The 18,019-nt window shown below is 42.6% G+C and overlaps 2 protein-coding genes across 2 annotated transcripts in view; one reads left to right on the forward strand and one right to left on the reverse strand.

Moving 5' to 3' along the window:
• TIGAR (TP53 induced glycolysis regulatory phosphatase) overlaps positions 1-17,798 on the reverse strand; it is a 29,506-nt gene extending 11,708 nt beyond the window's left edge. The window contains exons 1-3 of the mRNA XM_059683838.1: positions 17,653-17,798; positions 8,974-9,011; positions 723-844 (exon numbers count right to left, since the gene is read on the reverse strand). Of these exons, the coding sequence (XP_059539821.1) occupies positions 723-844; positions 8,974-9,011; positions 17,653-17,684 (192 nt within the window). The 5' untranslated portion in view covers positions 17,685-17,798. The remainder of the gene's footprint in view (positions 1-722; positions 845-8,973; positions 9,012-17,652) is intronic.
• LOC132226225 (U6 snRNA-associated Sm-like protein LSm3) lies at positions 3,934-4,459 on the forward strand. The gene has a single exon (XM_059681042.1). The coding sequence runs from the start codon at positions 3,934-3,936 to the stop codon at positions 4,240-4,242; it is 309 nt and encodes a 102-aa protein (XP_059537025.1). The 3' UTR covers positions 4,243-4,459.
• Positions 17,799-18,019: the final 221 nt, after the last annotated feature.

Raw genomic sequence — 18,019 nt, forward strand, 5'->3', positions numbered from 1 at the left:
TTAGTTACTTAACCTTTCCAAGCTCTATCACCTAACTCACTGAGACCATTGGGCTCTATGTGGCTTCTCCTACCATAGTCTGGGAATTGTTTCAGCAGAAAAGTCAGGACAATCCTAGGGCTCACCTCGTTTGTTTCACTTCTTTTGGGGATCATAAACCCACATTGCCTGAAGTCCAATATCTGAAAACAGTTTTTCACAAAGTTTGTCCTATTTTCTAGTTATTCATGTGGGAAGGCTAAACCCAGCCCTGTTATTCCCTCGTAATTGTCACAAAATTGTCCTTCCATTGAGCTTTTAGAAGTTGACTTGGGTCCTTTTTAAATCTCTAGGTAATTTTTATACCAATCTGTTCCCTAAAGATATTTAAGATACTTCAAAAAATGTCTCGTATTTATAGTTATTGTTTTTTAACTGTATCTAGTAATTCCAACATCTGATGCCTTTGTGTGTTAAATTCTCCTGCCTATTGTTTCTCCTGACTTTCTCTCTCGACACCTTCTTTGTCTTTTTTTTAGATAGCTTTTCTCAAGCTACTCTAATTTAAAATTTACCAAAATAAAATAAAGTACAATGGGAAAAAAAAGTTCTGTTGAGGAGAGGGGAATATTGGGGGTAGTCTGTATGTGATTTAATTCCCTATGAATTCTGGTAGCAGATTTTTCAAGGTTACACTGGTGAAACTTTTGACTCATCACCCTAAACCTTCACTCTAAACTTACCTGCTTTGTCCTCATGAGATCACTGGAGAAAACATGAGTAAACTTCACATTATTAAGAAATAGACCAGCAGCAGCTGCTTGTTTAAATCCAGTTTCTGAAAGAGGCTCATCTACTCCTTGTCCTGTGGGATTAAGAAAAGAAAGAATATCATTCAGAAATATAAGATGCAAATTAACTCACATGTAAGAGACTATAAATGCATTTATTTATATTTTATTGAAATATTTCCTTGGGTACTTTTCCACATAACATTCCAGAGAACTGACCAGTAAAATTAAGCTATCTTATCTAATAAAAGAGAAATATGTAAATTGACCTTCACTTCACAACACCAACAGCCAATCAGGAGTGAGTACGTAAATTAACCTGACAAAGATGGTGGTAGCCCCACCCCTGGCTGCTCTGAGCAGCGTGCCTCCTCAGGGCCTCCCTGCCGCATTCCACACCTGTCAACCGTCCTTGCAGCCTCCCTGTGGCCCAGCCCCCAGCCTCAGAGACAACCCTCTGGTGCCTGAGGTCATAGCTCCCGGAGTCTGGCGTCTCCCCCCACCCCACCACTGCCGCACTGCTCTGGTAAACAAAACCCTAGCTTTGGAGCAGCCCTGCAGGTGCAGACGCTCATGGGAGCTTGCCCAGTGCACAGTTAGTGCACCCCGGGAGCCCCGGGCCAGCCAAGGGGCGATGGTGACGGCCCTGGCGGCAGCGGCTGGCGGCTCAGCTTTGTTTTGAATAGATGAAAGAGGCCACCTACACAGTAACCCAAATTATCAGACCTCCCTCCTCCCTATCTCGCCGAATCAAGAGGGGCGGGGAGATGGGCGTGGAGGGAGGGCGGGCGGGCGGGCGGGCAGGAGGAGGAGGGCGGAGGAGGAAGAGGATGAGGAAGAGGGCCAGTTGCATCCCACTTTCACAATGGGAAAGTGAAACGCATGAGCGCACCCAACTTCTCCAGTCCTCCCCGCCTGCCTCGCTCCCCCCACCTCTTCCCCTCCTCGCCGTTCTGCGAGCGCCAGCGCTGCACAGAGGAACTCTCCCGAGAAGGAGGGCCAGGAGGAAGCGGCGCCGGAGTGCGCAGGGCTTGCCACTGCCACTGCCACTGCCACTGCACAGGCTGCCAGAGAAAGCCCCCCATCACCGGCAGCCAGGGGAAGAAAGGCCTATACTTGCATGAATCTTTGTGCATCGGACTTCTAGTAATCCTATAAAAGGCTCAAGTATGCAAATTTTTCCGAAAGAATGTTTGCCTAATGGGAATTATATGATAAAAATTCAACTGTCTCAAGCTTTCCACTTTCACATTTTCCTATTCCTTCAGTATCTATATTTTGTTAATGCTGGCTCCTATCTCGTGTTCTCAACTTAGGTGTTATATTTGGGTGATAGGATCATCACCTAAGAAAGTTTTCCACATGCTCAAAGTCACTAATCATCCGAGAGATGCAAATCAAAACAGCAATGAGGTACCACCTTACACCTGTCAGAATGGCTATCATCAACAAATCAACAAACGACAAGTGCTGGAGAGGATGTGGAGAAAAAGGAACACTTGTGCACTGCTGGTGGGAATGCAGACTGGTGCAGCCACTATGGAAGACAGTATGGAGTTTCCTTAAAAAACTGAAAATGGAACTCCCATTTGACCCTGTGATCCCACTTCTAGGAATATATCCCAAGAAACCAGAAACACCAATCAGAAAGCATATATGCACCCCTATGTTCATAGCAGCACAATTCACCATAGCTAAGATCTGGAAACAGCCTAAGTGCCCATCAGTAGATGAATGGATTAGAAAACTGTGGTACATCTACACGATGGAATACTATGCTGCTGTAAAAAGGAAGGAACTCTTACCATTTGCAACGTCATGGATGGAACTGGAGAGCATTATGCTAAGTGAAATAAGCCAGTCAATAAAGGAAAAATACCACATGATCTCACTCATTCATGGACAATAGAGACCATTATAAACTTTTGAACAATAATAGATACAGAGGCAGAGCTGCCTCAAACAGATTGTCAAACTGCAGCGGGAAGGCCGGGGAGGGTTGGGGGGCAGGAGGTAGGGGGGTAAGAGATCAACTAAAGGACTTGTATGCACGCATATAAGCATAACCAATGGACATAAGACACTGGGGGATAGGGGAGGCTAGGGGGACTGTCTAGGGCAGGGGGATAAAATGGACACATATGTAATACCCTTTGTAATACTTTAAGCAATTAAAAAAAAAAAAAAAAGAAAGTTTTCCCTTGATCTCCATTGGCCAAATGCTCCGTATTGTATTACTTTCCCCTCCCTCACACCCTTCTCCATTTTCACTTAAAAAATACTTTATTTCCATTAGATACTCTGAAGGATTATCCTACTACAAAAGAACTAGAGAGAGAGAGAGACAGAGAGACAGAGAGAGAGAGACAGAGAGAGAGATGTGCATTCCTGGGCTCACAGGATATAAGGAAAAAGAAAATCTCCATGAGACAAAGCAAAAGAATCCAAAAAACCCTGAGCATAAGAAAATGGAGTTGCTGTGATATTAGCACAGGGGTGGGGCAGGGGGTGGGGTGGGGGGTAAGGCTGACTGACACAGCAAGGTGGGAGAACTGGAGAACTGCACTGAATATTCCTGGAAATCAGGGAGCCTGTAAGGGAGGCTAATGCAATTTCAAGTCAGCAGTAAAATAAAATGCAAATCCTTTTCAGAGGAAATCATCTATACTAATAAAAGGGTAATATGCTAATTAGACCAGATAGACTGGACATCTTCTGGACATCCTTCCGGACAAAGCCATGGTGGCAGGGGCCAAGGCAGAGGAGGTTAGGGGCAATCAGGCAGGCAGGCAGGCGAGCAATTAGGAGCCAGCAGTCCTGGATTGCAAGAGGGATGTCCCAGATTGGAGAGGATACAGGCTGGGCTGAGGGACCATGCCACTCCCCCACACACACACAAATTTTGTGCACCGGGCCTCTAATTCTCAATAAAGGCTAACAAGTTTTCTATTAATTTAGAGCAAATAATAGTTTAGTCAAAGACTTAATCACACAAGAAATTAATCCATCATGAATGGAAATCATAAAAATCATAACAGATTTAGAACCAGTAACACTTCTAATATTGAAATCAGAAAATACAGACTATAAAATAAGATTAAGGCAGAATGACAAAAATGAGCAAACACAAACTCATAAAAAACTACCAAATAAGGTTTGAAACATGGTGGATGATGTGGAGCAGCAACAAACTACCAACACTGTAGAAGAGCCCCTGGATCTTACCAGGCTCAGCCTGGATGAGCGAATTCATATGAAAATGAGAAATGACAGAGAGCTTCAAGGTAGATTACATGCTTATGATCAACATTTAAATATGATATTGGAAGATGTGGAAGAAACTGTGACTACTACAGAAATTGATGAAGAAACATATGAAGAGATATATAAATCAACAAAACGGAATATTCCAATGCTTTTTGTCCAGGGAGATGGTGTTGTGCAGGCTGCCCCTCCATTAAGAGTTGGTTGAAACAAAGAAAATACCCTGTGCGGAAATTAGGAGACTTTATATGATTGCATCTTTAAAGGTAGAAGATATTCAAAAGAGAAACCTGCGTAAATTTTGATATAAAGAAATGACCAAGGATTCTTCTGCTCCTGAAATGAGTTTATTTGCACATAACTCACAAATTCTTAAGCTAAATGGCATTTTTATTTTTCTCCAACTCTTCCAATAAATGTGATCACCAAAAACAAACAAAAAAAAAACCCAAAAAACTATCAGATAGCCTTCTAAAAGAACCAAATAGATCTTTTAATAATGAAAAATAAAATTCCTGAAGGAGAAAAAAATTTCCTCAATGGATAAAGGGAGATCCAGTTGCAAAGTGACTTAATAAACTCCAAGACAGGCCTGAATTCATACCCAGAATACAGGCTGGATACAGATGGAACGCATCTCTGATCTATTACAGGCTTGACAGAAAAAATGAAAATTCCTAACTATGAAGAGACTAGAGGCCCGGTACACAAATTCGTGCACCAGTGGGATCCCTCAGCCTGGCCTAGCTCCCTGAGGGATCCCGGATTGTGAGAGGGTGCAAGCCAGGCCAAGGGACCCCACCAGTGCATGATCGGGGCCAGGGAGGGACATAGGTTGTTGGCCAGCCGGGGAGGGACTGCGGGAGGGCTCCAGGGCGTGTCTAGCCCATCTCGCTCAGTCCCAATCTGCCGGACCCCAGCAGCAAGCTAACCTACCAGTCAGAGCATTTCCCCCGCTCCTGGTGGTCAGTAAATGTCATAGCAACTGGTCAACTGCCCCCTGGTGGTCAGTGCACATCATAGCGAGCGGTTGAACTGCCCTAGCATATCATTAGCATATTACGTTTTGATTGGTTGAACGGCCAACCGGACACTTAGCATATTAGGCTTTTATTATATAGGAAAAATGATAGTTGAGAATTTTCAAGAAGCCCACAGATAAATGAAATACAATGTAATCAAGCAGAAAAAACATTTTTAAATCCTATCCTATCTAATAATAGACAAAGACTGAAATTAACCATACCTCCACTATGCCTCCCATGGGCTAATCAGCAAGATATGCAAATTAACCAACCAACAAAGATGGCGGCTAATTTGCATACTGCAGGCAGATCCCGCTGGGCCGCCCAAGCTGAGATCCAGGCCTGCCGTGTCTTGGGCGGGCGGCAGCAGGATCTGAGCAGCTGCTTGCCCTGGCGCAGGATCTGGGCCTGTGGTGTCTTGGGCGGGGTGGGCGGGGCAGGCAGAGTGGGCAGGGCGAGCGGCAGCGTGATCCGTGAGAGGGCACAGGTTGGGCTGAGGGACCCTCCTTCCCTGCCAGTGCACAAATTTTTGTGCACAGGCCTTCTAGTGTGTATATATATATATATATATATATATATATATATATATATATATATATATATAGATAAACTAGAATACCAAAATCAAAGAAGATTTTAAAAGTAGTTTCAGAGAAAGACAAATTACCTACCATGGAACACCATTTGGCTGAGAGAAGACTTCTGAAGAGAAACAATAAAAACCAAAAAGCAACAGAATAATATCTCCCAGGTGCTAAGAGAACTGTCATTCTAAAATTACCTAGACCCGTAGTTGGCAAACTGCGGCTCACGAGCCACATGCAGCTCTTTGGCCCCTTGAGTGTGGCTCTTCCTAAGCCTTAGGAGTACCCTAATTAAGTTAATAACAATGTACCTACCTATATAGTTTAAGTTTAAAAAATTTGGCTCTCAAATTAAATTTCAATCGTTGTACTGTTGATACTTGGCTCTGTTGACTAATGAGTTTGCCGACCACTGATAGACTAAAAGCAATTACATAGACTAGAACCAGAACTGTCTAGAAGAGAAACAACTGATACTATCTTTACCATTAACCAGTCTGCACTAGGGGCGCTTTTGAAGAAGATACTTAGGAGTGAAGGTCTGGGATATAAAAGAAATAATAAGAGGAACTGGTAAATATACATGTAAATCTAAACAAACACTGTCTAAATAACAAATTGAACAATAATAGCTACGGCCTGTAGTTAAAAAGGACAGGACTAAAATACTAAACAAAAGTAACATAAGGTCTTTGTATTTTTCAAGAGAGTGAATATTAATCTTATATTTTATTAAGCATGAATGGTAAAAATTTAAAGAACACTGTTAGCCATTAAAAGAATAGAAATGGCTTATCATTTCAAAGCCAGTAGGGAAGGTGAGAAGGGGTGGGATAAGGAAAACACAAACCTCGCCCTCAGGATAACTATCCTCCCCTAGCGTATCACTCGTCAGGTGGCTTAGACCCACAGACCTTTCCTTCCTAAGGATAATATTTAGGCTTCAGTTATATTTCAGCTCCAGGCCCAGAAAAGCAGCAAAACCAGACAAGTGACCCCTTGTTTGCCTGAGACCACCTACATTGACTAATGACCCCCTGTCCTGAAAGAGCACACCGGGTAGAGCTGATGAATATTCTTTTGACTCTCGCCTGAGACCTCCCCTAAGATTTCCATCTGCAAGAGAGAGACAAATACATCAAGACAAAGGATCCAGTGCATGCTCTCCCTCCAAGGAGCATGCCCGTGCCATTCCCACCCCCGTCTCCTTCCCCCACAGGCAAGTATCCCCTAACTTTTAAGGGACCCCATGAGATTTACAACCAGGAGAGCAATGGGCAATGGCAGCTTGTCCCTGGCTAACCCACTGAACCTCTCTACAAGGCCCCCTTTTCTCTGACTTCGCAGTGAACCAAAACAGCCCAGCCTAGGCTTTCCTGTTGATTCTTCTATGCCCTTCCTTGTTTTACTGTCCTAAGTATATTTTTGCTGTCAGCATGGACCCAATACCCTTTGGCTCAGTGCTGTGTAGCTCTTCCCTTTGGATATCCCCCTCCTCCAACCCCTTTTCCTTAAATAAATTCAATTTTTCTTTATTCACCATCTGAGATGGCTGTTTAGCTTGCCCATGCACCACTGACATCAACATTCCACATACCAGCAACCAGAATAAAAGTAAATAGACTGCTCTTGCCAATTAAAAGACAGATTGTATTTTTTAAAAGAAGAATCAAAATCAGTTACCTAGTATTTATGAGGTAATAACACTTAAGACATCAGTACACAGAAAGGTTTAAAGGAAAGGATGGAAAAATATATTTACATACCAGGCAAATTCCAACCCCAAAACAGAGTAGCTATACTACTCTCAGAAATGCAGGACTTTATGACAAAAGTCTTAGTAAGGATTGTGAGCATTACTATAAATAAGTGGTGATCCAATTCACTAGGAACATATAACAATTTTTGAATTTGCATGTGCCTGATAACATAGCCTCTAACTATATAAAGGCAGAACATAAAAGCACACATTATGCCAGTTCAGGTACTAAAGGATGACTTGTCCATCACAGTCAGAAATATAACATGTCTTATTCATAAAGTGATATTTAGGTCATACTGGCAAATTAGTAAACTTACAAATTAGTAAAGTATAGGAGATTTGAACAACAAAAGAACCTCAAGGTTGATTATTTGATATATAACTCCAAACCGAACAATTGGAAAACATAGATTTTTCTCAAGCATGCAATGGTAGATTTATAAAAACCAACCATTTTAACAAATTTCAAGTAAATATTATCAAATAAATCATGCTGCCAGAACATGCAATTACACTGGAAGTGAATCATAAAAGATGAAGAACAACAAAGTAAGCCCAGCTATTGGGAAATTTAATAGATAACTGATAGGTCAATAAAGAAATCAAAATGGAAATTTAAGATACTTAGTACTGAATACTTACGAAATTGCTACAAATCAAAGCTGTAGGTATGCAACCAAAATAGTACTTCCAAATATATAAGCCTGGAATGCTTAACAAAGGGGGCGGGGAAGAGGGTATAACTTCAAGAACTAAGCATCTAACTTACCAAATTAGGAAAAATAACAAAACACACAAAAGAAGCCTTACAAAACAAGTGTGAACACAAAAGCTTTTATTCATGTTCCATTGTCAATGTGAAATGGAATGAAGGACAAGGTAGTCAGGGACATGAGTCCAAAGAATAACCTGGTGTTGACACAAGTCATTGGAAAACAAAGGTTCATTTAACTATCATATTAGTACCCGGTAGAGGGAGTCAAGCACACTGGGTATGAAAATCAGTTTCTGCCAACCCCAGATGTCCCTAACCAAAAAAATTAAACAAAATGCTTTTATAATCTGGCTGAACGTCCACCAAAATATTCTTTAAAAGCCAGACTAGCCAGATCATTAGGGAGATTAAAAGATCTGAGTCTAAATTACCACAAGAAGGGAGGGACAATCTGTTCAGAATAAAGTGAGAAAGTTCTTTTTTAATCCTCTTTGTTACTACTAAAATTGAAATCTTAGCAGAAAAACACCATTAGCATCAGCCAGTAAACTTTGTTTCCAAATATAAAATCATCTTAAATCCGGGCAGTTATATTTTAAGACAGTTTTATCAGCTGCCTGGGCCACTTGAAGCTACCCACAAACAACGTGGAATACCACTCTTTACATACAGCTCACTTAAGAGTCCTTGGTTACCATCTGCTCTGATCATATTTCTGTGGCTATAATGCTTTAATTCTGTAATCCCAGCTCATAACACAGGGCTGAGCCCATCCACCCTGCCCCACAAGACCCAACTAACTCCCATATCACAATAACACTAAAGAAGAAAGCAAAAATAATAATATACCAACCTTGAATTACTTTCTCCTTGTTTAATCTTGTTTGTCCACTAAAGTAGAGAGGATGGTGGGGGGAGAAAAAAACACCTTTATTAATAAATTAGGTTATTTTTAAGATGAGAAAAAAAAATCAGCAATCAAAGATAATGCTATTCACAAAGATAGCACATGAACCTTGCAACATACTTCATAATCTAATCTGTAAAATTTATTCTAAATGAATATTTGCAATCATTTAATGTATTGAATTGATAAGCTAAGAATTTCACACTGCCCAAATTAAAATGTATAGATCACGAATCAATCTTAAGTGAATTGCAGATGGGAAATTCTGTTAAAAATGTATGTGTATATATTACTCTTGTTAAATATTCTTGTTAAAAGACGTATGTTGACCAAAACAATTTTCCCAGGCAGAACTCAAATATGAAGGTCAGTCTGTCCACTGCTGAACAGGATGAGCAAGTCCAGGACTGAGAATAGAGTGGGGGGAAAAAACGTACAAATCTTCAGACCCCTGCCTTCTCCTGGGACCTAGGTTTTCTCAAGATGTTCCACTCTGTAGTGCTGACAACTGTCTGCAGACCACACTGAAGAAGTGGGATTTGGGTAATACATGTTTAAGAATGAGAAAAAAAACACACAACAATTTTGAAGCAAGAGTAGGGTGAAAGGACTGGAAACTTTGTCACAAAATAACAGTCAGTTGGGAAGAAGGCAGGGTTATATGGACAAGACTGAGTGATAGGACAGAACTACAGTTAAAGCCACCATCAAATACACAAAAAGCGGTCAGGAGAATTCAGCTGAAGCTTCCTTGAGCTCTTTCTACATGCAAAACAGTGCAAGGCACTGGAGACACAGATGCTCAGGGTCTTCCCTTGTTCTGTGTGGACTCTGGACATAGAATTGGGAATAGGAGGTAAAAACAGTAAAAATGTTTCTTCAGAGCAAATGATTTCTCATTTGGAACCAAATGTCTACAGCCCCCTATTTATATCCTTCCATGTCAATGAGAAGTGGAAATCTTTGAAGTAAACTTCATCGCCATAAATCAGGCACAGGAACAAAACCGCTTGGGCTCTAGGAGCTGGGTTTGGGTCAAGTGTTTCAGTTTGTCCTCTGTTAAATAGGATAGATAGCAACAGCCTCTATCTCACATGACTCTTGTGATAACTGAGTGAATAGAGTTAAAGTGTTTAGAATACTGCATAGCTTTTAATAAGCACTCAATAATTATAAGAGCTTTATAGAGGCTTGGACAGAGGTTTATAAAAATAAAAAAATGTAACAATGCATTTCTCTAATCTTTTAAAAACTGTGAAATATGCCGAAACCGGTTTGGCTCAGTGGATAGAGCGTCGGCCTGCGGACTGAAGGGTCCCAGGTTCGATTCCGGTCAGGGGCATGTCCCTGGGTTGCGGGCACATCCCCGGTGGGGGATGTGCAGGGGGCGGCTGATCGATGTTTCTCTCTCATCGATGTTTCTGACTCTCTCTCTCCCTTCCTCTCTGTAAAAAATCAATAAAATAAATAAATAAATAAATAAATAAAAACTGTGAAATAAACAATATAAACAAATAAAACCAACACTCATATAATATTACCCACGTTAACAGATCACTGCCAGCCTCCTAGACCCTTTTCCATCACAATGTCCTCCACCCACAGAGGATCCATTATGTGGACATCTGGATGCTCCTTCACTTGCCTTTCTTTATAGCTTTCCCACTGGTGTAGAGCATAGGTTACTTTAGCTATTGTTGAACTTTATAATGAACTAGAGGCCCAGTGCACAAAAATTTGTGCACTCGGGGAGGGGGGGGTCCCTCAGCACGGCCTGTGCCCCCTTGCAGTCTGGGACCCCTCAGGGGATGTCCACTTGCTGGCTTAGGCCTGCTCCCTAGGGGGAAGAGACCTAAGCTGGCAGTCAGACATCCCTCTGGCAGCCCAGGAGCCCTCGGGGGATGTCTACTTGCCAGCGGTGAGCAGGCCTAAGCTGCAGTTGGACATCCTTAGTGCTGCTGAGGAGGTGGGAGAGGCTCCCGCCATCACTGCTGTGCTGGCAGCCATCAGCCTGGCTTGTGGCTGAGCAGAGCTCCCCCTGTGGGAGTGCACTGACCACCAGGGGGCAGCTCCTGCATTGAGCATCGGCCCCCAGGTGGTCAGTGTCATAGTGACCGATCATTCCCAGTCGTTCTGCTGTTAGGGTCAATTTGCATATTACCCTTTTATTATGTGCCTGGTGCATGGGTGGGGGCTGGCTGGTTTGCCCTGAAGGGTGTCCCAGATCAGGGTGGGGGTCCTGCTGGGGTGCCTGGCTAGCCGGGTGATGGGCTGAGGGCCGTTTATAGACTGGCCACACCCACTTTAGGGTGGGATCCTTGCTGGAGTACCTCGCCGGCCTGGGTGAGGGACTGAGGGCCATTTTCAGGTTGGCCACACCCCCTTCAGGGAGAGGGGTCCTGCTGGGGTGCCTGGCCAGCCTGGGTGAGTGGTTGATGACTGTTTGCAGGCTGGCCACAGCCCCTTCAGGGTGGGGGGTCCCCGCTGGGGTGCCTGGTCAGCCTGGGTGAGGCGCTGATGACTGTTTGCAGGCTGGCCACAGCCCCTTTAGGGTGGGGGTCCCCACTGGGGTGCCTGGCCAGTCTGGGTGAGGGGATGATGGCTGTTTGCAGCTGGTCACACCCCATTCAGGGTGGGGGTCCCCACTGGGGTGCCTGGCCAGTCTGGGTGAGAGGCTGAGGGCCGTTTTATGGCTGGCGGGTGACTGAAGCTCCTCCCAACCTCTCCTTTTTCCTTTTTTTTAAATTCTGGGATTTATTTACCTTCTAAGGCTGTCACTAGAGCTGAGAGCCGGCTTTAGCTCAGATCTCGGCTGCTGAAAGCAGGTTTCTGGGGTTTTGTTTAGCTTCTATATTTGTAACAATGTTTCTTAGAGAGCAGCTCAGAGCCCAGCAGCGGCAGGAGGGGAAAGTTGGCTTCCTCCATGACTGGAGCAAGCAAGCCTCCTATTCACGTCAGTTGCCTGGCTGCTGGCCGCCATCTTGGCTGGCAGTTAATTTGAATATCACCCTGATTAGCCAATGGGAAGGGTAGCGAAGTTATGGCTAATTACCATGTTTCTCTTTTATTAGATAGGATTGCCTCTTACAATATGTAGGCTTCTGCATGTTGTACTCTTCTGCACTGTTCAGCCATTCGGTCGATTTGCATATTACATTTTATTATTATAGACTTCTAATAGCAAAAGATGGTAAATAACCTACATGTCCATTAACAAAGTTCTGGTTGCCTTAACAAACAGTGGTATACCTACATAATGGAATACTATGTCCCCTAAAAAGAGAGAGATTGTATGTGAAGATATAGAAAAATCACAAATATATATTATTAAGTAGAAAAAGCAAGGTGCAGAGTTTTAAATCCATCTTTTTCCTCTAGTGCAAAAAAAAGAAGTCATCCTGTAAAAAATGGAATCCCAAGTATTGTGATAATTTTGTAATGACACTGCCCCTCCATCTAGCCATTTTTAGTGAAAGGAGAAAAAATAGCGCTAATATACTGAAGGGCAGAAACTGCTGCAGACATTGCTGCTTTATTAACAATCACTGGCATTCTGTTGGTCACTTCTGCCATCAAATCATTTTATAAACACTATAGAGTAGGAATCTAGAAATAGAATTTTTTTCTAAAAACATTCATAAATATTTAGTTTTATAGCTTTTATCAGCTTTATCAAGAGGTCTGTATAAATCCTTGAAGCAAGTATTTAACATTAGTTTGCTTGGGGAGTGGAAAAGAAAAGTAGGTGACTAAAATAGCTTTACTATTAAACTTCACTTAACCAAGTTTGGCTGTGACAGCACAGAGAAGATGAAGGGAGCTGAAAGGTCAGAGGAATATATTTTGAAGGAGTCAGGACTAACACCACTCATTTTCAAAATCTGCAGTGTGATCCATTTCCAAAACGCAACACCCGACTCTGCAAGAATTCAAATGCTTCTGCCAAGAGGTGAGGTCTTATGACCAGCCATTTATAGGCCCTACAAATAGGCATCATTCATTTCATAGATTATCACACTGTTCACTTAAACAGGTATTTGACTTTATTAGTTCGAGCTTACATTCTTTGGCATTTCTTCAGAAATCACATAGAAAGCTTAATTTCCTAAGCATATCCCTTTAAAGAATTCAAATTCAACAGACACGAGAGACAAATAGTGGGAAATTAGTATACATTTGGGGCAAGTTTTCAAATAGATATGCTTTAGCATACATGGAAATGTAAAGCTTCACCTGATATTTAATCATGAGTACAGTTTTATTCTAATGCCTCTCCACAATTAAGTGAAAATATAAAAGATTCCAAGGGCTAGTAACATGGAGATATTCCCTGGGTATTTGAGGGGAAAAAGAACCTAATATCTCAATTTGTGATATATTTGTTTATATACAGAATTAATCCTGGGTGCAAAGGCTATGATCAATCCCCAGAAAGCAAATATCACAATAACATAACAATTATATGTTATCTTTATAAAAGTTTACAGGTGATTTCATGTTTATTTTTGCTTGGTTTTTTTTACAGTGGTTCTCAACCTTCCTAATGCTGCGACCCTTTAATACAGTTCCTCATGTTGTGGTGACCCCCAACCACAAAATTATTTTCGTTGCTACTTCATAACTGTAATTTTGCTACTGTTATGAATCGTAATGTAAATATCTGATATGCTATATGTGTTTTCCAATGGTCGCGACCCACAGCTTGAGAACCGCTGTTTTAAACCAACATCAACAAAAAGCAAGCTAACTAATGCTAGAGGTAGAGTAAGAAAAACATCAGTTTTGCTATCAAAAACTTTAGTAATCCATTACCTTTAAGTCATTCAAGTATATTAAATTTAGTTTGTAAAAAAAAATTTTAATTTTAAGAGCCAGTTAAAACTGGAAGTGAAATGGATGGTCTGCAGGCAAATGGTTGCAAACACCTACAAATAACATGTCAAGGGAACTGGGGGCTTCAATATATAGTGTAGGTGATGGAAATGCCAACACACACTGGAGTTTTCAGCAATGCTTTGCTATAAGATAATGAGAAGTTACAGTTTAATAATATCAGTAGACTTGAAGTTTGAAATCTTGGGCATTCTATTCCAAAAATGACACACAAGGTACTTTCACTTCCAAGTATGATGAAGAATAGTAAACACACATATACAGAAACAGCACAAGATTCATAAGGGATTTGGTTGAACTTAAATTGCTTTCTTAAAGTTTTCTTGCATTACCTGAAGAGGCACTGTTCAATAAAATAATCCAACTAAAAAAAATATTGATCATGCCATCAGTTTCAAGGTGTTTATCTTATAGTTATACAGAATCAGGTAATAGAAACTCAAGTGCCTATTCCCAATACTATGCTAAATGATCCAACCTTGCTGACTCCCATAAGAGTCATTATATTTGCCCTAACCAATTTGGCTCAGGGATAGAGCGTCGGCCTGCAGACTGAAAGGTCCCAGGTTCGATTCCGGTCAAGGGCATGTACCTTGGTTGTGGGCACATCCCCAGTAGGAGGTGTGCAGGAGGCAGCTGATCAATGTTTCTCTCTCATCGATGTTTCTAATGCTCTATCCCTCTCCCTTCCTCTCTGTAAAAAATCAATAAAATATATATATATTTTTTAAAAGTCATTATATTTAAGTATGGTAATTATCAATCAAGTTTGAAATCATTTCTTTTCCTGAAAGAATCATCAATTTTTAGCTTTGAGAATTCTAAAGGAGAAAAGAGAGATGGTCCAGATAGGGGAGCAGCTTACCCTAATCCTATAGATTGTTTCAACACTTTCATTCCACTTGCCCACAAATATAACAGAACAAAGCAAACTATTCTTATCACTATTCACAATTATATGAAGAAAAATAAAAAGCCTCTAAAATGGCTGGCGGTATTCAAACACCCTACAAATACTAGTCTTTAATTCAATAAAATAGGATGTAGAAGAGTACAGTGGTTAAGAGGGTTGGTTGGGCTGTAGGGTCATGTTGCTTTGGTTCAAATTCAGTCTCTCCAACCCGACATATGACTTTAACCAAGTTATATGCCCTCGTCCTAACTGGTTTGACAGTCAAGGACACATGCCCGGGCATGTGGGCTCAACCCCCAGTAGGGGGCATGCAGGAGGCAGCCGATCAATGATTCTCTATCATTGATGTTTCTATCTCTCCCTCTCTCTCTCTCTCTGAAATAAATAAAAATATATATTTTTTAAAGTTGCATACCCTCATAGTCTCAGTTCCTTATCTGCAAACTGAGGAGCAATCCTTACTTCATTGGATTGTTGTCAGAATTACAACAGTGCCTGACACACAATTTCTTAAGGTATTTTTTACGTGTTTTCTATAGAATCCTGCGAGGAGTCCAATTTAAAAAATCAAGCCTTTTTTAAGAATCAGGAAGGGGATAAAAATCCACCTTCATATAACTATTGTTTATTAAGAATCTGAATAGGGATCACCTGATTATTCAAGAGGTGTTTTAACCCAGGTTTCCCACAAATCCTGAGCTTCAATTATGTGCCAGACACTGCTGGCTGGGTCAGGGAGCCAGAAACTGCTCTAACACCAGCAGAAAGGGCAATCAGGTTTCTAGTTCCCGTTCTGCTACTGATCAGCTTATAAGCTTAAGTAGGTCATACAATGGTCATAAGACATTCTATAAATGAAGAGGGTAGAGAAGAGATAGGGAGGAATTCGATTCCTAGTTTAGTCATTAAGATGCTGTGAATCCTAGCCCGGTCAGTTTTGCTCAGTGATTGAGCGTCAGCCTATAAACCAAGAGGGTCATGGTTTGAGTCCCAGTCAGGGTACATGCCAGGATTTCCCGCTCAATTCCCAGTATGTGTGAGTGTGTGATGAGGGGAGGGGAGTGTGTGTGCAGGGTGCAGCCAGTCAATGATTCTCTCTCACCATTGATGTTTCTCTCTCTCTCTCTCCCTCTTCCTTCCTCTCTGAAATCAATAAAAAGATATATTTTTAAAAAAATTAAAATCCTGTGAATCCCAAAGGGACAATTTCAGGTGATTCCCAAGATTATCTTCTTGTAAAAGAACAGGACAGCCCTGGCCGGTTTAGTTCAGTGGACAGAGGGTTGGCCTGTGGACTGAAGGGTCCCGGGTTTGATCCCCAGTGTGGGGCGTGCAGGAGGCAGCCAATCAATGGTTCTCTCTCATCATTGATGTTTCTATCTCTCTCTCTCCCTTCCTCTGAAATCAATTAAAATATATTTTTTTAAAAAAGGATAGAAGAGATAGCAGTTAAAGTCATTTGACAAGATTAAATCACATTATTGTTCCTTGTGAGCTCCATGAAGTTAAAAATGGCATCTTATTTATGTATGTAACCCAGTCCATTGGTGCCTACTCTAAATGTTGTCCGATAAACCATATATATATATATATATATATATATATATATATATATGGATTAAGAATTTTTATTTTAGAGCTGTCCTTATAGAAAGGTAAGTTATTTATTTTTTTAAAATATATTTTATTGATTTTTTACAGAGAGGAAGGGAGAGAGATAGAGAGTTAGAAACATCGATGAGAGAGAAACATCGATCAGCTGCCTCCTGCACATCTCCTACTGGGGATGTGCCCGAAACCCAGGTACATGCCCTTGACCGGAATCTAACCTGGGACCTTTCAGTCCGCAAGCCGACGCTCTATCCACTGAGCCAAACCGGTTTCGGCAAGGTAAGTTATTTAATTCTCAGATATATTTCTTATCCGCCATTGTGCTATACACTCTATTTTTCTCCCACTTAATTCTCACATTAACCTAGTGAGGTAGGTTTTATATATCAGGAAACTGAGGTCGGAAATATGAAGTCAGTTTAGGGAAGGCCAGGTTACGAGGCTTCTAGGCGGAGCCACGATTCTTACCTCAGTCTATCTTGCTTGAAAAATCTGTGCTCTTAACCACCCTGAATTTCACTTCCCACTAACAGTCGGTAAATAAGTGAAAAGAGGGGAAAAGATGAGAGACAGAATGACATATCAGCAACTGGCTCCGTGTGATGTTAGGACAAAAATATCTCTTCGGGGTGATGCGGTCGGCTGAGCCCAGGGCAGGGCACCTTTTTCTCTCCCAGTAATGTAACCTCTGGAGCGGAGAGATACATCTTAGCTACATGTCCGTGGGGCTGACTGCCTAGGCAAACGAGCGGGAAACGAGGAGGAACTGCAGGGACAGAGAGACGGGACAGCGAAAGGTAGCCGGCATCAAAAATAGCCTCCCTCGAGCTATTCTGCCTGCAGTCTTCGCAATCTGCTGGGGAGCAAAACTGTGCACAGAGAAGCCTGGAGCCAAGGTTGTCTTTCTTCAGCTTTAGCTCAGGCACTAACTGCTGGGGACCCCGGCCATTTATTTGTCCGGACCTCACCTCCTCTGCACCACGGGGCTGATGATATTAACATCTGCCTCCCCGGCTCAGCGCTGCCGGGGGAGGAAGGGTCACAGGAAACAGCACGTACCAAAACACCTGGAAAATCGCCCGTCCAAGCCAACTCTGCGAGGGGTGATCAAGCAGGAAGAAACAGGATGACAGACCAGTGGTCCCCTCACCCACTCCACAACACACAGCGACCAGCGGGGAAAGGCTCCCTGCGAGAGCAATACTCACTGCCGGACCACAGTCAGGGCGAAGCGCGTCATCGCCGGTCTCTCGTTCTCCACGCTGCGCCGCTCCTCTGCGCTGCCGGCTCGCCGCTCCCACACCACTTCCGCCAAACCCCGCCGGCCCGCCGGCTCCGCTCCTACTGGCCGAGGCGGGCGCCTACGTCATCTCCGGAAGGCCAATCAGGACGGTGGGAGGCCCGCCAGTCGGCAGAGACTGGTGAGAGCTGAGGCCCCGCCCAGGCCCTTGGCGCTTGCGCCCCTGCGCGCCGGCCTGTGATTGGCGCGCAGGAGGTGCACGCCGGGCCCGCCCTGCAGCCCCAGGCAAGCTGGTATCTTGGAGGCGCAGCGTAGCAGATAAGGGAATCCACGCT

Source organism: Myotis daubentonii, chromosome 2 (assembly GCF_963259705.1).
Source record: "Myotis daubentonii chromosome 2, mMyoDau2.1, whole genome shotgun sequence".
Lineage (NCBI taxonomy): Eukaryota > Metazoa > Chordata > Mammalia > Chiroptera > Vespertilionidae > Myotis > Myotis daubentonii.

Bases quoted from the DNA above. Each gene is read 5' to 3' on its own strand.
- LOC132226225 (XM_059681042.1), top strand. From the start codon at position 3,934: ATGGTGGATGATGTGGAGCAGCAACAAACTACCAACACTGTAGAAGAG.